The sequence below is a fragment of the Heterocephalus glaber genome, unplaced genomic scaffold, assembly GCF_053883595.1.
Source record: "Heterocephalus glaber isolate CG9 unplaced genomic scaffold, H.glaber_assembly_v1.0 deba00001761, whole genome shotgun sequence".
NCBI lineage: Eukaryota > Metazoa > Chordata > Mammalia > Rodentia > Bathyergidae > Heterocephalus > Heterocephalus glaber.
Window position 1 is genome coordinate 1,925,765 of NW_028258458.1, and position 22,672 is coordinate 1,948,436.

Here is a 22,672-nt window from a genome sequence, read left to right on the forward strand (position 1 = left end):
GGATGCTTCCTCCTCCGCCATACCAGGAGAACATCTATGAGGAGTTTCGTCCCTCCCCTCGGGGTCCACCTCCTCCCTCCTCTCTTACAGATTTAGAGCTCAGAGTTGATCAGCTGTCTGCTCATCTCCACCAGCTTCAACTACAGGGACGTTCTCGTCACCGTCCTGCATGCTCTACCAGACAAAGTCCTCCACCAACCTGGGGCCAAATTAAGAGCCTCACCGAGAGGGCCAAGGGTCTCGTCTATAGTCAGCACCTCCCTGTGACTTCTGATAGGCTGTTTGTTGCAATGTTAGCTATCATTGCTACTCAGGTAATTTTACCCTGCTCAGCCATGACCTCTCCCTATTGGACTTATGTCCCAGAACCTCCTTTACTTCACCCAGTCACCTGGGATTATGATAATGTTAAAATAGTAACTAATTATCCTCAACTTATGGGAGGAGAAGATAATTCCTTTATCCCCCTCAAATATACTCATCATTTTAACTATACAGGTCATGCTGATGACATGCCTATTTGTGCGACTACTATCCAAACTTCCCTTCCTGGATGTATCCCTCTTTATTATAATGATATGTATGCTGACTCCCCTGCTGAAGGAAAAAACAAACGAGATTTATGGTCCCTCTCATTACGACTACCTGGAAATTTAACCCAGTTTTCAAAACACACTGGCTTTATGCCTAGCCTTATCTCCCCTTGTCAGTCAGCATCTGATGTAGAATATATTTGGAAAAATATTGACAGGCGCCGCGGATTTCCCACATGGTTTTCCTGTGGTTTTATCACCTCCACAATTTCTCACCCATTACCATTCTCTAATCAAAGTTTATATGATTGGTCCGTGTCAAGTCTCAACTATGATTATACTGATTATCTTAAAAGAAATTCCTTCACTTATTCTTGGTCAAGCTCCAATTTACCCTTAACCGGACCTGTAAAGCGTTGGTATTCTCCTGGATGGGTGGCCCCCATATACACCTTAACAACCACAAGTAAGATACAGACAGACTTATATTGTCTGTTTGCTTCCACAGGCCTTGTTACTTTTTATAGACCAAGTATGAAAAATACTTCCCTAATAGCCTTACAGGCCTGTGTACTCTCCCCTTATGCTATTCTAAGTACTGGTAAAACAGGTTTTATGTCAATTTCTGTCACTAATCACTCTACTTATGATATTCAATGTGATAATTGTGTGTCAACTAATTGCCTAAATTCGTCATTTGGACAACAGACGTTCCTCTTGGTAAGACAGCCACCTTATGTTATGCTTCCAGTAAATGTTACAGGACAATGGTATGATACTCCAGGCCTACAGGCTCTTCAATTCATTGTAGATGCCCTTTCATGCCCAAAACGATTTGTCGCAGCTCTCATTCTTGGCATCACTGCCTTAATACGCATCAGAACTTCACTTGCTGTCTCCACGACTGCCCTGGTAAAAGAAATTCATACTGCACATCATGTTAATGATCTGACAAAAAATGTTTCTCTAGCATTGGCCACTCAAGAAATTATTGATAGAAAGTTAGAATCCAGGATACATGCTTTAGAGGAAGCAGTGTTTTTTATAGGGAACCAGCTACAGGCTATTAAAGTTCGTATAGCTGCTGCCTGCCATTCAGATTTCCGTTGGATCTGTGTTACGCCATTACCCTATAATGATAGTCATATGACATGGGAACAGGTACAGGCCCATTTAAAGGGAGTATGGAGAAATACTCCCGTCTATAGATGTACAACATTTACATTCACAAGTTAGTGCTATTAGGCACGATTACAAGCCTCATCAGCAGAAGTAATAGCTAGCTCTTTCCTGTCTTCCCTCTCCTCCTCTATTTCAACAAAAACCTTGTTCTCTTTTATTATCAATTTGGGAACCACTATTGTAGTCATATTAATCCTCCTATTTTGTCTTCCAGTCATCTTCAGACAATTAATTCGAGCCCTCAAGAATATCCAACTTGAACTCCACGCCACCAAAATAAAAAATTAAATTAAATTAAAAAGGGGGGATGGCGAAGCCCAACCGACCTCCAAGGCTGCTTGACAAAGTTCCAGCTGGGGGAAAAGGAGGGTGGAACACATCGTACCCTCATGTGTTATTTTTTTCACGCCATAATGTTTATAATTGTTCCTCTGGTCACAGGAGTCATTGTGTTTGTGACTCACAACAAGCTCTCCATAAGGCAAATTGGCAATGATGTATTGAAATCTGATCTGGCACAAAAGTCCCAAATTCCAGTTTCTCTTAGTTCTATTGCCACATCCACTTCTGAAGAAACCTCTCCTGAAACTCCCTCTGTTTTCCCACTACTATGACTCCTCCTCTTATTGCTGACCTTCTTATTACTAAAGGGGTCTTATGAAGAGGTCGATAGGACAGACTTTAGGTGTAAGGAATAGTGGGAAATAAGAAACAGAGAGAAAGTTGGGACAGGTAAATGCATTAAGGAGGCGAGTTACTCAGTATTTCTCACAGTGCTGAAAATATCTCCTGCTCATCAACTATGAACCCAAAAGACAGTTAGTTAAGATGAATAGAGGTATAGAGCGGTAGAGAGCTAATAGCAAACTATATTAACTGTTGTGCAGTTTCTCAAGGGCCAGCTGGTGACCACAAGTTGGACATTTAATTAATTAAGTCTTGCTTGTACCCCCGCTGATATAGAGATTTTAATTAAGTTACCCTCTGGAGATTTTGATTAAGTTACCTTCTGTTCTACCTAGGTGTGGGAAAATAAGGAGACAATTGTGATTTTTAAGAAATGTATTCATGATGTTCAATGATATGAATCAGTTTAGAAAAATATATTCTTTAGTAAAAACAACCTTACCTCACTAGATGTTGCTAAGGCAACCTAAAATGTAAACATATTCCGCCCAATGCCTCCTAGCTATTGCTTAAAGATATGAAAATAAATCGGACCCTGAGACCTCTCAGAGGGAACCTGAACATTGCTTGTGATGGTTCTTTTCTCACTCGCCAGCCCGGGACCTCTCCCCTTCCTACCCTGCATCGACTGCAGCTGGTCTGCAGCATAAAAGGATGGAAAAAAGTTCTCCATGCCACAGGAACCCAGAAGAAAGCAGGGATAGCAATCTTATTTGCAGACAAAGTAGATTTCAAACCAAAACTAATTAAGAGAGAGAAAGATGGTCACTACATCCTTGTGAAGGGAACAATCCAAGAGGAAGAAATGACAATCCTTAATATATATGCACCAAATATGAATGCCCCCAGCTATACTAAACAAATATTTATGGACATGAAAAACCAAATAAGCACTAATACAAGTGTAGTGGGGGGCCTCAATACCCCACTATCACAAATAGACAAATCAACTAGAAAAAAAATTAACAATGAAATTCTAGAACTGAACCAAGCTATTGAACAAATGGACTTAATAGATGTTTACAGAGTGTTCCACCCCACAAAATCAGAATACACATTATTTTCAGGTGCACATGGGTCATTCTCCAAAATAGATCACATGCTCGCTCATAGGACATATCTAAGTAAATGTAAAAGAATTGAAATTATCCCCTGTATATTATCAAATCATAGTGCAATAAAATTGGAGATCAATAATATAAGAAACCCCAGAACACCCACAAACCCATGAAAATTGAATAACACTCTCCTGAACAACCAATGGGTCACAGAGGAAATTAAAGAAGAAATTAGACAGTTTCGACAAGTAAATGATAATGCCGGTACAACATATAGGAATCTGTGGGACACAATGAAAGCAGTTCTACGCGGGAAATTCATAGCAGTGAATGCCCATATTAAGACAACAGAGAGTACTCAGTTAAATAACTTAATGCAGAACCTCAAGCTCCTAGAAAAAGAAGAGCATAACAAACTCAAAGCTTGTACAAGAAAGGAAATTGTAAAGATCAGGGCAGAAATCAATGCAATGGAGACTAAGAGAACGATACAAAAAAATCAATGAATCCAAGAGTTGGTTTTTGAAAGAATAAATAAAATCAATATACTTTAGCCAACCTTATCAAAAACAGGAAAGAAAAGGCTGAAATTCATGTAGTTAAGAATGAAAAAGGTGAAGCCAAAACAAATCCAGCAGAAATCCAGAGGATCAATACCTACTTTGAGAACCTGTACTCTAATAAAATGGAAAACACAGAAGAAATGGACAGATGCCTAGATACATATGAATTGCCAAAGTTAAATGAAGAAGATATAGAAATTCTAAACACCCCAATAACAATGAGTGAAATTGAAAATGTAATAAAAAAATTACCAACAAAGAAAAGCCCAGGACCTGATGGCTTCACTGCTGAATTCTACAAGACATTTAAAGAAGAACTATCACCATTACTCTTTAAACTCATCAAGGAAATTGAAAGGGAAACAAGGCTCCCAAATTCATTCCTGGAAGCAAGTTTTACTTTGATTCCAAAACCAGGGAAAGACCCAACACAAAAAGAGAACTACAGACCAATCTCCTAATGAACACAGATGCAAAAATCCTCAACAAGATATTGGCAAACAGAATACAGAGGGTCATCAAGAAGATCATACACCCTGACCAAGTCAGATTTATCCCAGGGTTGCAAGGGTGGTTCAGCATATGTAAATCAATAAATGTAATACACTATATTAACAGAGTCAAGGACAAAAAACATATGATCATCTCAATAGATGCAGAAAAAGCATTTGACAAAATCAAACACCCATTCATGATAAAAGCACTACAGAAAATTGGAATAGAAGGTCTTTATCTCAACCTGATTAAGGCTATCTATGAAAAACCAACAGCCAACATCATACTAAATGGTCAAAAACTGAAAACTTTTACGTTAAAATCAGGAACAGGACAAGGATGACCACTATCACCACTCCTGTTCAATATTGTTCTGGAAACATTAGCCATAGCAATTAGACAAGAGAAAGAACTAAAAGGAATAAAGATAGGAAAGGAAGGAGTTAAACTGTCATTATTTGCTGATGATATGATACTTTACATAGAAGACCCAAAAAACTCAGTCAAAAGTCTTCTAGACCTAATTGACAGATTCAGTAGAGTAGCTGGATACAAAGTCAACACTCAAAAGACAATAGCCTTCTTATACACAAATAGAAGACCCATTGAGAGAGAAATTTGGGAAATAATTCCTTTTACAATAGCATCTAAAAAAATGAAATATCTAGGAATCAACCTAACAAAGGAAGCAAAGGACCTCTACACTGAAAACTACATCTCTCTGAAGTAGGAGATCGAAGAAGATATAAGAAAATGGAAAGAGATCCCTTCTTCCTGGGTAGGAAGAACCAATATAGTGAAATTGGCCATTCTTGCAAAACTACTATATAGTTTTAGTGCAATGCTGATTGAAATTCCAACAATATACTTCACGGAACTAGAGAAAACAATCCAAAAATTCATCTGGAAGCAGAAGAAACCTAGGATAGCAAAAGGAATTCTAGGCAACAGAGACATGGCTGGGGGTATCACAATCCCCAACTTGAAACTATACTACAAAGCTAATGTGATAAAAACAGTCATAGTATTGGCAAAGAAACACACCTGAGGATCAGTGGAATAGATTAGAAGATGCAGAAAAAACTCCAGACATACTTAGTCACCTCATCTTTGACAAAGGAGCCAACCACCCTCATTGGAGGAAAGATAGTCTATTTAATAAATGCTGTTGGAAAAACTGGATTTCAACCTCCCAAAGATTAAAACTAGACCCATACATATCTCCATGCACTAACCTAAGATCGAAGTAGATTAAAGATGTAAATATTACGACAGAAACACTAAACTTGCTGGAAGATAAGTTAGGAAGAACTCTTGATGACATTGGCATAGGAAAAGACTCTATGAACAAATCCTCAGTAGCATGGGAACTAGCACAAAGAATCAACAACTGGGATCTCATCTTATTAAAAAGCTTCTGCACTGCAAGAGAAGAGACAGAGCTAAGAGACAACCTACAATGCGGGAAGAAATTTTTAGCAGCTGTACCTCAGACAAAGGTCTACTATCAAGAATATATAAAGAATTTTTAAAAATCAGACCCCCCAAATTCAAAGACCCAATTCAAAAATGGGCATCCGAAATGAACAGACATTTCTCAGACAAAGAAGTAAAAACAGCAAATAAATATATGAAAAAATGTTCAACATCACTGGTCATTCGAGAGATGCAGATGAAAACAACACTGAGATTCCACCTCACCCCACAAAGAATGGCTGCTATCAAGAAATCAACCAATAACAAATGCTGGCGGGGTTGTGGAGAGAAAGGAACCCTTCTCCATTGTTCTTGGGAGTGCAGACTGGTGCAACCACTGTGGAAATCAGTATGGAGATACCTCAAAGAACTAGGGCTAGAGGTCCCATTTGACCCAGCTATTCCCCTGCTGGGTATCTTCCCCAAAGAATTAAAAGAATCATATCACAGGATTAAGTGATTAAAATGAATAATTGATAGTTTGAAATAGGAAAAGGTCCAAATTTGTAGGGGTGGTGGGAGGGGAAGAGGATGGGGAAGAAGGGAAAGGAAAATTTATGAGAAAAGAAAAAAAATGGAAAAGAATCTATGTAAATAGGGAAGGGTGAAGGGAGTGAAGGGCGCACAGGTAATGGGGGAAAAATAAGAACAAAGATAGATCATATACAGGTACAAGCACCCAGTGATAAATGTAAATATGTTTTATACCTAAAATGCACCAATAAAGAATTTAAAATATAAATAAATAAATAAATAAATAAATAAATAAATAAAATGAAGTCCTACTTGGCCATAAAAAATGAGAAATTAGTGACATTTATAGCTAAATGTGTGCACATTGAGGTGATACTCTACTCATTAAGTGAAATAAACAGGACACACATGTAAATTCCAAAAAGTTTCTCTAGTGTGAGAAACTGACAGTGTAAATAAAGACTAAAAGGAATAATAGATAATGTGAAATAGGAAGAAACAGGGCATAGGGAGAGGGGAAGTGGGAGGGGTAGGGGAAAGGAAAGAAGGGAATGAATTAATATGAGAAAATGGAAAAATGGAAATAAAGTCTGTGTAAATTGGAAGGGATGGAGGGGTTGAAGGGAGGGCAGGGGAATGCGGAAAAAATAAGAACCAAGACAGATTATGTGAAGGTGCAAATTCCCAATGATAAATGGCATTATAATATATACCTAAAATTAACCAATAAAATTAATTTTAAAAAGAATAGCAAAAGAAAACCATAAAATCAATAAAACTAAAAACCAACATAAACTGACATTACCAAGCAAGGTCAATGGATAAACAGCAGTTGAAAATGACTACATCTGTTTCATCTCCACCGTGGTTCCATATATAATTGTGGACTTTCAACCTCAGAGCAGAGTCATCTCCTAAGTGGTCTGCTTAAGACAAGTATCTTTTTCTCACCTTTGGATGTCTCAAAGTCATGTTTCTGACTATGGTGACCTCTGATTTGTTTGTAGCCCTCTATAACCCATTGAGTTATTCAGCCATCACAAACCACTGCCTTTGTGAAGTTGCAGTATTGATTTTTACTTTTGCTTATCTTTTTGGACTTTCATGTGCATAATTTTATTGTGCTAAGATTGCCTACTTCAAGGGTTGCTAATTTCTTATGGCCACCAGCCTTGTCCTTAATCTTCCCTATTTGGACAACTTCCCCAGTAACATAGTGAATTATTGATGGTGCTATATTGGTTTGTCACTCAGTCTTATTGGGGTTTTTTCTCATATTAAAAATTGTTTCATCATCTGAAAATCATCATCTGGTAGACAACAATTATATCTTGTCTACTTTTCAGGCCCAACTGTCAGTTGCTTGATTATTTTGTGGAAGAAGTATTGGAGTATATACTGACTCAGCTTTATTAAATTTTACCAGAAGTGTGACACCCACAATGATGTGTACTATGGTCAGCGCTGTGCTGAATCGTTTCAGAGCCTGAGTAATAAAGTAAATATAAGTACCCTGGGGAGACTACCACAGTACAGTATAAATTTCAGGACCTCTAGCCTTTTTGGTTATCTTAGTATGAAAATTTCATGGCTTTAATTTCATAGTGTAAACCTGGGAGGCTGAAGAGTGAACTTTAAAGTTGAACATAAATTTTCAATTTGGAAAATGAAAAATTCTTCTACATATATGATATTGAGTGACTCACAACAATATTAATGTGTATGTACTGATCAGGGTTAAACGTGTAATTTTGCTATGTGTATTTTACTTCAAAAATGAAATAATGACAAATCACCATATAAAAATTGTACATAAATGACAGAAGTGATTAGGACAAACTAGCTTTATCTGAGTAGATGAAGAACCCAAAGTCTCTTGAGGACATTTGTATTTCTTTTGTCTCCTTCTTCCATCACAATTGGGAAGTCCTTAGAGACTGGGATGGCATGGACCAACGTGGCTAATTATGAGCTAGCTCTGTGCACTGAGCCCCAAGGTCACAGAGTAGTTAATAATCAGTCTCCAGCCCTTCAGTGAATCCAGTCCTGTGTCCAGCTCCATACCAGTGTCTCACGCTCTACTGTTGGCTGTATCATGAAGCTCCTATGTGTCTTTGCATTAATTTCAGTCCTGAGGAAAGACATAGCCTTCACTGGGCAGCAGTCATAAGAGGGTCTTTGCATCTGCTCTCCTTGACTGTGATCCAGCAGAGAAACAGCATCACCCAGTAAGTGCAGAAGGACCTGATTGATATGAAAAGCATACTTAAAAGTGTTGTTTCCTTATCCTGAGGAGAAGCGTGACATGTTTGGTGGTCAAAGGTGAGGGTACAAATATGAAAAATATCAGTTATAAGGAATTTAAATTTTATGATCTTTGTTGTAGCAGGGAAAGCAGAAGTATTATTTCAAATTCGCTTTCTACCCAACCTGTTTCTACTTCCACTGATATCTCCCCCATAGCAGCAGAAAACGTGCCCTTCTGCAGTGTCTCCAAAGTGCTCTAAAAGGATTATAAAGGTGATGATCAGGATATAGAGGAAGACAGTAAAAATAACACCAGGAACTGGATTTCAGGGCTTCCTATCTTCCAGGCACTGAGCAATTTCTTCTATGTATCTTATTCTACTTCATGTTCTCTGTCTTCCTGAAGTTATGATTGCTTACATTGTTATTGCTTGTAAACAAAAAAAGGAGAACCTGTCATTTTAATGGCATCTTCATGAGTTGTTATGTAGAAAAATGACTTGGTGGGATTGGGTTGTCTGATTCCAGACACGAGGCAATTCTGTTACGTTGCCTCCTAGCACAAGCAGACAATTAATTCTCTGTCATTTCAGGAGAGGCCCCTTGCTCATTGGGCCCTTCCTGTTGGAGTTTTCTGAATGCTCACAGACCCGAACAGTGAATGGCCCCACCTGTGTTCACCAAAGACAGATGTGGATGACAATCAAAGATCTGAGAGAGGGCTTCCTTGAGGATTCAGCACAGATTTCTCTCCCAACACCGCTGTAGGATATTTTTGGGATTCCCACATTCTTCTCCATGCTTGCACTTATTTTCCACCAACTGAAATGTGGAAAAATCATGTCTTGATTCCATTTCTTTTGAGTAAAAGTGATAGTTACAAATGTGCCTTTAAAGTACCTATGATTATCAACTCTGTACCTGTGCATAAATCTTTCTGTGAATTGGAAATAGAGAAAAATTGGAGTGTATGAGATACACTTTCACTTTATTTAAATCTTTCAGTTTATGTTTTAATCCTTTCAGCTGCATTTATTTCCACGATGCAGGGGAAGTTTTTAATATCTCTGAGAGCATTGTCATTAGCATTAAATTTTACTTGAAGCGACTCCACTAAGGATTATGCAGATGAGGAGTACTCTATTTAGGGTTCATGTGTATGAAATTAAAGCAAATTAAAATTTAGCTATCATTACTATCAGTGCTAAGTACATTCTTACCAGTTATCTTCTGTGTCCTGTAGTTACTCCTTTTCTATTCCTGTTGCAGGACTTTTCCTTTGTGTTTGTGTGATTATATCATATGTGTGGAGAGGAATGATGCACTTTCCTTCACAGAAGATTTCCCAGACCTATAGCTTGTTTGGCACAGAGGAGACATCAAAAATGTAAACCTGTGTTCAACATTAAATGGACCCTTCCCTGAATCACAATACTTATCTTTAGTCAGCATGATGTGACGATGCTTAGTACCTTACTGTCTGCAACTCATTTCCTTTCACAAAGGCAACATAGATGTAAAGACAAAACAAAATAGCTTTTGTTATTTTCTCTGTGTCGTGGCCACATGGATGCTATAATCCACTTAACTGTATCTCTATAAGTTATTTGAAAAGAAAACAACAGAGATACACATATGGTTACTTTTTAAACCCAAAAAGAGAAGGGAGTGGGTAGTGACTGCCTCAAGCTCAGGTAGATTAAAAAACTTCACATCCTTTCAGGCTCCAATGCCATTTGAATACAGTATACTATATTTAATAACATATACTACATTTATATATAGTATATATAGTATATATTATATGGTGTACATATTATTGTATATAGTATAATGGTATATATATTTATATATACTATATTTTAAAAACTTCTTACTTGCTCAATATTCAGTGTACATCTTTGTTTTAAAAACAAAAGCTCACTTACAGGAACCAGTGAAAGCAGTCCTATGAGGAAAATTTATAGCAATGAACTCATTTTAACAATTTTAACATGAGTGACAAAGAAAGAACTACAAGAATTTTGAAAATATTATAATAATAATTCACTTACAAGGCAATGAGGCCTCTCTCTCCCTCCCCTCCCATAAGGCTGCAAATTGGTTTAAGAAATCCTAAAATCACTACTTGTGTATATATTCTAGTCTATTTGGGCTGCAACAGACATTCTGTACCACATTACTTAGATGAGTTTTAGTTCACATTTCAGTAAATGTTTAAGAAAGTTGCTTGTGGATTCACAAATCAGTGCTGACCTGGAAACATTGCCAAGGAAATTTACCCAGAGGGGGGAATATTGCAGATAATTAAGTTAATTAGATATCTTGTAAGCAGTTAGACAGGGCCAGCCTACAAGGAGCCAACATGGAGGAGAGTGAAGACACATTCACTGAAGTCTAGCATTGTAAAAGAGAAAGTAGCACATCCATGTAGGATGAATAGCAGTGATTGATATTCTAAACAGGTATCAGTAACCTGGATGGGGGGCCAAGTTCTTAACCCAGCCTCTCCAGGAAAGATCCCTGACCCTCACCCTTACTGAAAATCCTTGTATGCTTGCTACGTGACTTGCTCCCCCATTTGATCCCCATTTAATCAACATTACCCGAGTGACTGTACTTGTAGTCTTATTGGTTAGTCATAGTTTTGTCCCACCTCATGACCACCTTGTAAATTTCCATTGGGTCTTATAGTATTGTCCCACTTTGTACCCGCCTCACCACATGGCTCTGCTGTATAAAACATCTTTGAACTGCGGGGTGGGTGGGCAACCCACTTTCCTGTCCCCCTTCTGTCTCTCTTAGGCAGAAGGTTTCTTTCTTTCAATAAATTTTTCCTCCTCTTAAAAAAAAAGAAAGAAAATTTACCCATAAAATTTATGACAACACATTCCTCTGAGGACTGCAGAGCCAGAGAAATGATAGCAAGTACTCAAATTTTTAGGTAATTGTTCAGATATCTAAAGAATATTAGTAATGATATAAATATTATTAAATATGTATATGTTAATGTCTATAGATAGCATGAGTGGGAAATTTTCTAAATGCCACCAAATATTCTCAGTCAGGTTCTCAACTCTCTTGTTTAAGAAAATGACTTAAAAGTTTGAAATGTAAATATTCTGATTAATATATTAGGCTAAGCCTAGCATATCTGGAGATATAATTATCTCCAGATAAATATATTTCCAAATTAGAATCAACAGTGATGCAAATTAAATGATTTTCAAAATATTTTCTTACAACATCTACATAAGGTAGGTGATTCTTATCTTCATTTTACATACAAGGGGAAGTATATTATTTGCATGTGTGTTTACAAGATATCACATAACTTTTTCTATTGCAGCTGAGTTTTAAGGTGTGTTTACAGTATTTCATGTACTATTTTGGGCTTTGTCCCAATTAAATCACAGAATGGCCTGACGAAAATATGGGTCCCTAGGGCCAGAAATTTAGCTCAGTGGCACGGTACCTACGTCCCAAAAACAAAGTCCTGAGTTCAATCCCTGGTACCAAAAAAAAAAAAAAAAAGAAAGAAAGTATGGGTCCCAGTTTCCACCACACAACTGAAATAAGAAAGATTCAACTCATCTATCAGGAGATACTGAAATGGAAATCTGTTGGTTAGAATTAGGAAGGCTGGGACTCAGCCAGGGCCTTAGGAGTTTCTTTGTTTCCAATATCATCAACTGGACATAAGAGGGTTTATGATTAGAACAGCAGCAAAGCATTTTATCAAGCTATGGTATACTACAGAGTCAATAAAGAGATGTATTATGTAGCAGATGTTTTACAGATATTGTATGATTAAATGCACCTCCATAAAATTTTAAAAGGCTAAGATGCCTCTTATCATTTAGTGTTTTCATTGACAAATACAGTGTACAATAATGTATACTTGTGGTAATTATGTCTGAAGGTTAGGTGCATATAACTGAACCTGCAATATACTGAACCTGCAACAAAGACAGGATAAAAGTTTCATATTGAATAATTTATACACAAACACAATTTATGCACAATTTATTTACAACAGCATGGTAAGCCCTTCCATCCCTAATAGATGAAATCAGAAACAAACAAGAAAAGTGAGAAATTTATTACTTTTTAGCACAATGGCTCAAAACAAAGAGTTGTGATAGAAGACAATTAACTTTAATTTAATTTTCAGATAATGCAGTCCTAGATCTTATAGTACTTGTAGACACCCTAATTAAGGAAATCTGAGGCATTTCATGAGTATAAAATATAGAATATTTCATTGCTTGTCAATTTTCTTTCAATAGGATCATATTTTCTTAAAGGGGAATGGTTTAACTACACTATACTTTTTGCAAAATAGGTGACCACATGTTACTGTAATCAAGGACTTTGGAAATGTATGTGCTTGGTGTGCCTAAATGGTGCAGTAGAGTATCAGTAAAGTAAGAGGATACAGAGGAGGTGGTAAACAAATCACCCAACACTGTGTCCTTGATGGTGGGGTTTATCATTAAAATAGAGCAATCCTGATGAAGGCTGTGGATTTCCGGTGGAAATTCTCTGCTTCTAAATACTTGAACTCAAAATATATGCAGAGTTGTGTGTGATTTTTTTATTTCATTTTTTCAATGAAATTTATTTAAATGTCCTCAAGCAACATGGAAAGACAGAATCTCACACATGTCTCAGAGTTCTACCTCATGCGCTTCTCAGAGGATCCAGACCTGCAGCCCATCCTGTTTGGACTGTTCCTGTCCATGTACATAGTCACTGTGGTTGGGAACCTGCTCATCATTCTGGCCGTCAGCTCTGCTGCCCACCTTCACACCCCAATGTACTTCTTCCTCTCTAATCTATCCTTCACTGACCTTTGTTTCACCTCCTCTACAGTCCCAAAGTTGACTGTGGACATCCTAACTCAGAGCAGAGTCATCTCCTATGCAGACTGCCTGACACAGATATCACTTTTTATCTTTTTTGGATGTATGGAGAGTATGCTTCTGACTGTGATGGCCTATGACCGCTTTGTGGCCATCTGCCACCCGCTCCATTATTCAGTCATTATAAACCCTCATCACTGTGTCTTATTACTTTTGCTGTCAGTCTTTGTCAGCCTTTTAGATTCACAGATGCACAATTTAATTGCCTTACAAGTTACCTGTTTCAAAGATGTGGAAATTGCTAGTTTCTTTTGTAACCCTCCTCAACTCTTTGACCTTTCATGTTCTCATACCTTAATCAAAAATATAGTCACATATATGGTTGGTATCCTATTTGGGTTTTTTCCAATGTCAGGGATCATTTTATCCTACTATAAAATTGTTTCTGCCATTCTGAAAATCCCATCATCTGGGAGGAGGTACAAAGCCTTTTCTACCTGTGGTTCTCACCTGTCAGTTGTTTGCTTATTTTATGGAACAGGCCTAGGAACATATCTTGGTTCAGCTGTGTCATATTCTCCCAGCAAGGGCATGGTGGCCTCATTGATGTACACTGTGGTCACCCCTATGCTGAACCCCTTCATCTACAGCCTGAGGAACAGGGACATCAGCAGCACACTGAAGAGGATCCAATTTTGGAAAATCTAATCCTAGGAATTTTGCCATTTATTTGGAATGTAGTTTAGAAAATGTGGTAAAAAAGAAAATCCAAAAACTTATCTGTAAATGCTTCCTTCTTCATTTTATTGTTTCTGAAGTTTGTTGTCTTTAACTTTATATGATGTTTCATTACAGAGTTATTGGTGTTAGAGGAGTAGTATTTGGTGTTCTTAATGGAGCAAATTTCAGTTGGGAAAGTGAAAAATTTCTGGAGTTGGGTAAGAGTGAGAGTTGCATAAAAATATTATAATATATGTAACCCAACTCTGCATCTAAAATTGCTTAAAATGGTACCTTTATATATGTATATCTTTGCAGAATTAACAATGGAAATAAACAGGTGGAGGCTTGGTTTAAAAAGGAAAAAATCAACCAAGATAATAATACCCTTAAGACTTCTTCTGTGTAAAGGAAGAGCCCAAAATTTTTGGTGACATTCATTTTTTAACTTTTATTGGATTTCAGATATTTCAAAGATTGTAATAATAAAGACTAATATGGGTAATTAAAAGCTGTGTGCATTGACACTTCAAGGTAATGTGATATGACATAACCTATCAATTCTTCTAGTGTTTGTTTGACATCTTGAGATGTCGTATCTCCTCCTTCATGTTCATCTAAATCAGGAAGCCCACATTGGACATTGTCCATATCAATTCTCTGGGCTGTCCTTGAGCTTTTTTTGGCCTTCAGCAAGATGAGGAGTGCGGGATATGTTTGCAAATTCCATAGTAGACACACAGCCTAACTCAGAAAGTAATGGATGAAGGAAGGACTGTTGGATACATTTCTTCCCATCATGAAGATGTTTGGAGAGTGAGATGGGATAATTGTGAACAGTTTCAGCTCAGACAAATGTGAAATTTATCTACTTGATTGTTACAGGAGACCCAAAATCTCAGTCACGTTTTCCTCTCCGCATATACTGGTCCTGCTTCTCATAGACATCTAACTCACAGTAGCATACTATGTGTATCAGTAAATTATTTCCTCAGCATCTCAAAACAATTATGGTAGAGACAAGGAGGACAATAGTGAGGATGAAGATAACTACAACATCATGAAGCAATAACTGAGGATTTCCTTAATGGCAGCATCTAAGTTATGCATTCTATGCAGTTTGTTTCATTATATGTGCCCAATATTTCTGGGTAAAACCTAATTATTATTATTTTAAAAGGAAATTGGGGCACTGCATTTCATGTAATAAATTACAAGTTTTTGGATAGAAACTAATGAAGAAATATTTACATGAGGCTGTCTGATAACACAAACAGGGCATTTCACTGAGCAAACTCTGACACATATTTCCTTTGACAATCCAAGCAACGATTTCTCTTTCCTGTACCTCCAAGAAGGACCCTTTCTTACTGGACTCTATCATTAGGAGTCCCAAGTAGATCACTGTGGAGAGAGGGGTAAAAACTGCTGCATGTACTTTAGAAATAATATTTAACTTGAGAAGTAAAGATCAAAAATTGAGAAGGTGCACAATGATTAGTTTTGATCTCATGCCTGTCCCCCACTCCATGTTTTCCTTGAAGCTGTCCACATCCTGTTCTTGTCTTAGAAATCATCCTTCTCATGCATACTGAGGCCATACTCTTAAGTGAAATAAATAGGACATACCTGTGTAAATACCAAATAATTTCTCTAGTGTGAGAATCTTATACTGTAAATAAGGGTTAAAATGATTAAAATGAATAATTGATCATTTGAAATAGGAAAAAAAAGGTCCAAAGATGTAGGGCTGAAGGGAGGGGAAGAGGCAAGGAAAGAAGGGAAAGGAAAAATTATGAGTAAAGGAAAAAAATGGAAATGATCTCTATGTAAATAGGGAAGGGTGGAGGGGGTGAAGGGCACACAGGTAATGGGGAAAAAAAAACCCAAGATACATCATGTACAGGTACAAGCACCCAATGATAAATGTAAATGAACTGTATACCTAAAATGTACCAATAAAAGAACTTAAGAAAAAAAAAGAAAAGAAATCATCTTTCTCAATATCTACAAGAGAAATCAATTCAGGTTAGATTTCTCTCCCACTCTGAGAACTGAAAAGAGTTTAATTTTCACATATATAACTACAGTGCAAACATAAAAGCCTCTGCTGAAAACTTTATGATGGTTCAAAAAGAACATGACTTGTGGATCAGACACAGAGACTGACAATTTCATGAGAAATCTTGTCCCCACCCCTTACTAGTATGGAAAGTGTAGCAGGTTGTTTTTATCTTTGACAAATGGATTCATTTCTAGTTTATATATTGCTGTATGAAGCATGGATTATACATATAATAAATGTTCCTGCAATTATTAATAGGTAATGAATATATATTATAAGACTAAAATTCAAAGTAGATATCAGTAGAACAAATGATAGAAGATTCAATTTAATGACATTCACATAAAATATTCAGGTATCTCAAGTTGTCATTTTCTTTTTCACATAATGGGATATTTATTATCTTCTTCTTGCAAATATATGCATGTGTGTAGAGAAAATTCATTTCTGACTCCCCAATTTTTATCTCTATCCTGGCACACAGGAGTAATTAAAAACAAAAAACCTTGCTAAGTAATAAGTAGACTATTTTGGCTCACAATAAGTGGACAGTTTTTCAGAGATCAGAGCAAAGATTTTCATGGATATAAACACTACACACATAAAAACAAGGATGTAATATCATGAATGGGGCATCATTGATGTAATATCATCAGTGGGGCATTTTACATCATCACAGTCTCCAGTCTCCTTAACTTGAATTGTCTAGTTGCGTTTAGTGCTTTATTTGAATGAAAACCCACAGTAACTTAATGTTTGAGTTCCAAAATTCCTTTAGGTGTGCATATGTTATGGAAATGGGTGATAGTTTCTGTCTTTCCACTGAGGAATAAGAGCAGAGAGAACTGTATATATTTATATACATTGTACATTTATTAGCAGGTAAATACCACATATTTTACAGATGAACTTCCCAACTATCATGCCACTTTAGAGTCTCCTCTAATGCGAGGTGAAATGTCTTAAACAGTAATGATACAAGGATTAATACTAGACATACCTAGTCCTAGACACACTTCAGGGAAATTTCTGAAACTATACCTTAAGAGTAGTATGATGTATATGATATGACTAATTATTTATTGTGAAACAAAGTGATAGTAATATTGAGTATACATCACAAGGTGGAGTTAAAACAAACAACGTCCACTCATAGTGCCTGGTAATTTTCACTTCCGTGAAATGAAGACACGCACAAGAATGTTGAAAGAATACCATCATAATAATTAAGTAACAAATTGCATGTCCTTTCAATCTGACAAAGCTGAGCATCAATGAAAGCACTGGAAATAGCATAAGTACTTCCCAGAGAGCCTTGAATCTCCACGTGCACATAACCTAGTACATTTCTGAGGAATAGATATGCTGTAAATTGCATAGAACATTAATTAATTTCAGTGTATATTTTCTAGAAAAGTGCTTATGGGTAGTAAATGAATGTTAAGTACATTTGAGGTAATGTTTTTGAGAACCTGTTTAGTGATCCATAAGTTCATACTGTTATGATGACATCCACAGTCAGATCTACTTACCCAGTTCTTGATGTGGATTGCCTTTTGGGATAAGTGTGAAAAAGAATGGAGTTATGTATAGATATCAAAAACTAAAGTTTAGTAGATAATCCTTTTAATCTGTATGAAATATCAATGTTAATGGTCTCAATTCACCAATCAAAAGAAATAGACTGGCAGAATGGGTCAAGAAGCAAAATCCAACAATATGCTGCATACAAGAAACACACTAAATTCAAAAGGAAACTCAAAGACTGAAAGTTAAAGGGTGGAAAACAATACTCCATGCTACAGGAACCCGAAAAAAAGCAGGAGTAGCTATCCTCTTGGCAGATCAAGTAGATTTCAAACCAACACTGATTAAGAGGGATGAAGAAGGACACTACATCCTTGTAAAGGGAAGGATCCAAGAGGAAGAGATGACAATCATAAATATCTATGCACCAAACACTAGTGCACCCAATTATATAAAACAAATACTAACAGACATGAAAAGTCATATATGCACTAATACAATTGTAGTGGGGGACCTCAACACCCCAATGTCACAAATAGATAGATCAACTAGACTAAAAATAAGTAATAAAATACAAGAACTCAATCGAACTCATGAACAAATGAACTTAACAGATGTTTACAGAGTCTTCCACCCCACAAAATCAGAATACACATTCTTCTCAGCTGCACATGGGTCATTCTCCAAAATAGACCACATACTCACACATAGAACATGTTTAAATAAGTGCAAAGGAATTGAAGTTATCCCCTGTATATTATCAGACCATAGTGCGATGAAATTGGAGATCCATAGCAAAAGAAACTCAAACAATTTCATAAACACGTGGAAATTGAACAACACACTTCTGAATAACCACTGGGTCACAGAGGAAATTAAAGAAGAAATCAGACAGTTCCTTCAATTCAATGACAATGACAATACAACATATCGGAATCTATGGGACACAATGAAAGCAGTCTTACAAGGGAAATTCATAGCAGTGAATACACATATTTGGAAAACAGAACAAGCCCAATTAAACAACCTGATGCTGAACCTCAAGCTTCTAGAAAAAGAAGAGCAGGACAACCCCAAAGCTCATACAAGGGAGGAAATTATAAAGATCAGAGGAGAAATCAATGCAATGGAGACGAAGAGAATAATACAAAAAATCAATGAAGCCAAGAGTTGGTTCTTCGAAAGAATCAACAAAATTGACAAACCTTTAGCCAGCCTTGTCAGAAAAAGGAAGGAAAAGGCCCAAATCCATGCAATTAGGAATGAAAAGTGTGAAATTACAACAGACCCAGCAGAAATCCAGAGGATCATCAATATCTACTTCCAGAATCTATACGTCAATAAGATGGACAACACAGAAGAAATGGACAGATTCCTAGATACATATGAATTACCAAAGTTGAACGAAGAAGACCTAAAAATTCTGAACAACCCAATATCAACCAATGAAATTGAAAATGTAATTAAAAACTTATCAACTAAGAAGAGCCTGGGCCCTGATGGCTTCACTGCTGAATTCTACAAGACTTTTAGGGAGGAACTGCTGCCGCTACTGTTTCAACTCTTCAATGAAATTGAAAGGGAAGCAATACTCCCAAATTCATTCCTGGAAGCAAGCATCACCTTGATCCCCAAAGCAGAGAAAGACCCAACCGAAAAGGAGAACTATAGGCCAATCTCACTAATGAACATAGATGCAAAAATCCTTAATAAGATAATGGCAAACAGAATGCAGAAGATCATCAAGAAGATCAAACACCTTGATCAAGTGGGATTCATCCCAGGGATGCAGGGATGGTTCAACATATGCAAATCAATCAATGTAATACACTATATCAATAGAGCCAAGGACAAAAACCATATGATTATCTCCATAGACCCAGAAAAAGCATTGGACAAAATCCAAAATGCATTTATGATAAAAACTCTACAAAAAATTGGAATAGATGGTCTCTACCTCAAACTGATAGAAGCCATCTATGAAAAACCAACAGCCAATATCATACTAAATGGTCAAAAACTGAAATCCTTCACACTAAAATCAGGAACAAGACAAGAATGTCCACTATCACCACTCTTGTTCAATATAGTTCTGGAAACATTAGCCACGGCAATTAGACAAGAGAAAGAAATAAAAGGAATAAAGATAGGAAATGAAGAAGTCAAATTGCCATTATCTGCAGATGACATGATACTCTATATAGAAGACCCCAAGAACTCCACCAAAAGTCTTCTAGACTTAATAACCAAATTCAGTCAAGTGGTAACAAGGTCAACACACAAAAATCAATAGCTTTCCTCTACAACAATGACAGACTCACTGAGAGAGAAATAGGACAAATAATTCCTTTCACAGTAGCATCCAAAAAACGGAAATACCTAGGAATCATCCTAATGAAAGAAATCAAAGACCTCTTCTCTGAAAACTATGGCACTCTGAAAAGAGAGATTGAAGATGATATCAGAAAATGGACAGACATCCCCTGCTCCTGGGTAGGAAGGATTAATATAGTGAAAATGGCCATACTTCCCAAACTGCTATATAGATTTAATGCAATTCCAACTGAGATCCCAGCAGCATACTTCATAGACCTCGAGAAAACAATCCAAAAATTCATTTGGAACAAGAAGAGACCCAGAATAGCAAAAGCAATTCTAGGTAACAGAGACATGGCAGGGGGTATCACAATCCCCAACCTGCAACTATACTACAAAGCTACTGTGATAAAAACGGCATGGTACTGGCAAAGAAACAGACTTGAGGATCAGTGGAACAGATTAGAAGATGCAGAAACAACACCCGACACACTCAGCCATCTCATCTTTGACAAAGGAGCCAAACGCCCTCACTGGAGGAAAGATAGCCTCTTTAATAAATGGTGCTGGAAAAATTGGGCTTCAACTTGCCAAAGATTAAAACTAGACCTGTATCTCTCACCATGCACTAAACTAAAATCAAAATGGATTAAAGATCTAAATATTAAAATAGAAACTCTGAACCAGTTGGAACAGAGGTTAGGTAGAACCCTTGAAGACATCAGTGTAGGAAAAGATTTTATGAACAAAACCTCAGTTTCCCATGAACTAGCACAAACAATCAACAAATGGGATCTCTTCTTATTAAAAGGCTTCTGCACAGCAAGAGAAACCACCAGCAGTGTGAAGAGACAACCCACAATGTGGGAAAAAATCTTCACCTGCTCTTCCTCAGACAAAGGTCTACTATCTGAAATCTATAAAGAACTTAAAAAGATCAGACCTCCCAAATTTAAAGACCCAACCCGAAAATAAGCATCTACAATGAACAGACATTTCTCAGACAAAGAAGTAGAAATAGCAAATGAATACATGAAAAAATGTTCAACATCACTGGTCATTCGAGAGATGCAAATGAAAACAATGCTGAGATTCCACTTCACTCCAGAAAGAATGGCTGCTATCATGAAATCAACCAATAACAAATGCTGGCGGGGCTGTGGGGAAAGAGGAACCCTGCTCCACTGCTGGTGGGAGTGTAGACTGGTGCAAGCACTGTGGAAATCAGTATGGAGATACCTCAAAGAACTAGGACTGGAAATCCCATTTGACCCCGCTATTCCACTACTGGGGATCTTCCCCAAAGAATTAAAAGAAGCATACCACAGTGATATATGTGCACCCATGTTCATAGCAGTGCAGTTTGTAATAGCTAAAACTTGGAAACAGCCCAAATGCCCATCAACTGGAGCCTGGATAAAGAAAATGTGTTTTTTTTATAAAATGGAGTACTACTCAGCCATCAAAAATGAGAAATTAGAGACATTTATAGCTAAGTCGATGCACATTGAGGCAATACTCTTAAGTGAAATAAATAGGACACAGATGTGTAAATACCGAATAGTTTCTCTGGTGTGAGAAACTGAAAGTGTAAATAAGGACTAAATGTATAATAGGTAATGTGAAATAGGAAGAAAAGGGGCAAAGGGGAAGGAAGTGGGAGGGCTAGGGGAAAGGATAGAAGGGAATGGGATTAATATGAGAAAATGGAAAAATAGGAACAAAATTTTTGTAAATAGGGCTGGAGGGGTTGAAGGGAGGGCTGGGCAAGGGTGAAAAACAAGAACCAAGAGAGACTATGTAAAGGTGCAAATTTCCAATGATGAATGTCATTATATTGTACACCTAAAATGTACCAAGGATTAGAATGAATAATCGATAATGTAAAATAGGAAGAAAAGGTCCAAAGGGGTAGGGGTAGTGGGAGGGGCAGGGGAAAGGAAAGAAGGGAAAGGAAAAATGATGAGAAATGGAAAAAATGGAAATAAAGTCTTTGTAAATAGGGAAGGGTGGAGGGCATGAAGGGAGGGCTAGGAATGGGGAAAAAATAAGAACCAAGATGCATTATGTAAAGGTACAATTCCCAATGAGAAATGTAATTGTGTTGTATACCTGCAATGTACCAATAAAAGAATTTAATACAGAAAAAATATTTTTTTCTTTATCCAGCCTCCAGTTGATAGGTAACTGGGCTGCTTCGAAGTTTTAGCTGTTACAAACTGTGTTGCTATGTACATGGGTGTAAATATACTGCTGTGGTATGATACTTTAAATTCTTTTGGGAAGATATCCAGCAGGGGAATAGCTGGGTCAAATGGGTATTCCAAACCTAGTTCTTTGATGTATCTCCATACTGATTTTCACAGTGGTTGCACCAGTCTGCACTCCCACCAGCAGTGGAGCAGGGTTCCTCTTTCCCCACAGCCCCACCAGCATTTGTTATTGGTTGATTTCATGACAGCCG

At 37.1% G+C, this 22,672-nt stretch overlaps 1 protein-coding gene across 1 annotated transcript; it reads left to right on the top strand.

The window, feature by feature from the left end:
• The first annotated feature begins 13,358 nt into the window (after positions 1-13,358).
• Positions 13,359-14,288, top strand: LOC101697718 (olfactory receptor 7E24). Its single transcript, XM_004866039.3, has one exon. It carries the CDS (start codon positions 13,359-13,361, stop codon positions 14,286-14,288), a length of 930 nt encoding a protein of 309 aa, XP_004866096.3.
• Positions 14,289-22,672: the final 8,384 nt, after the last annotated feature.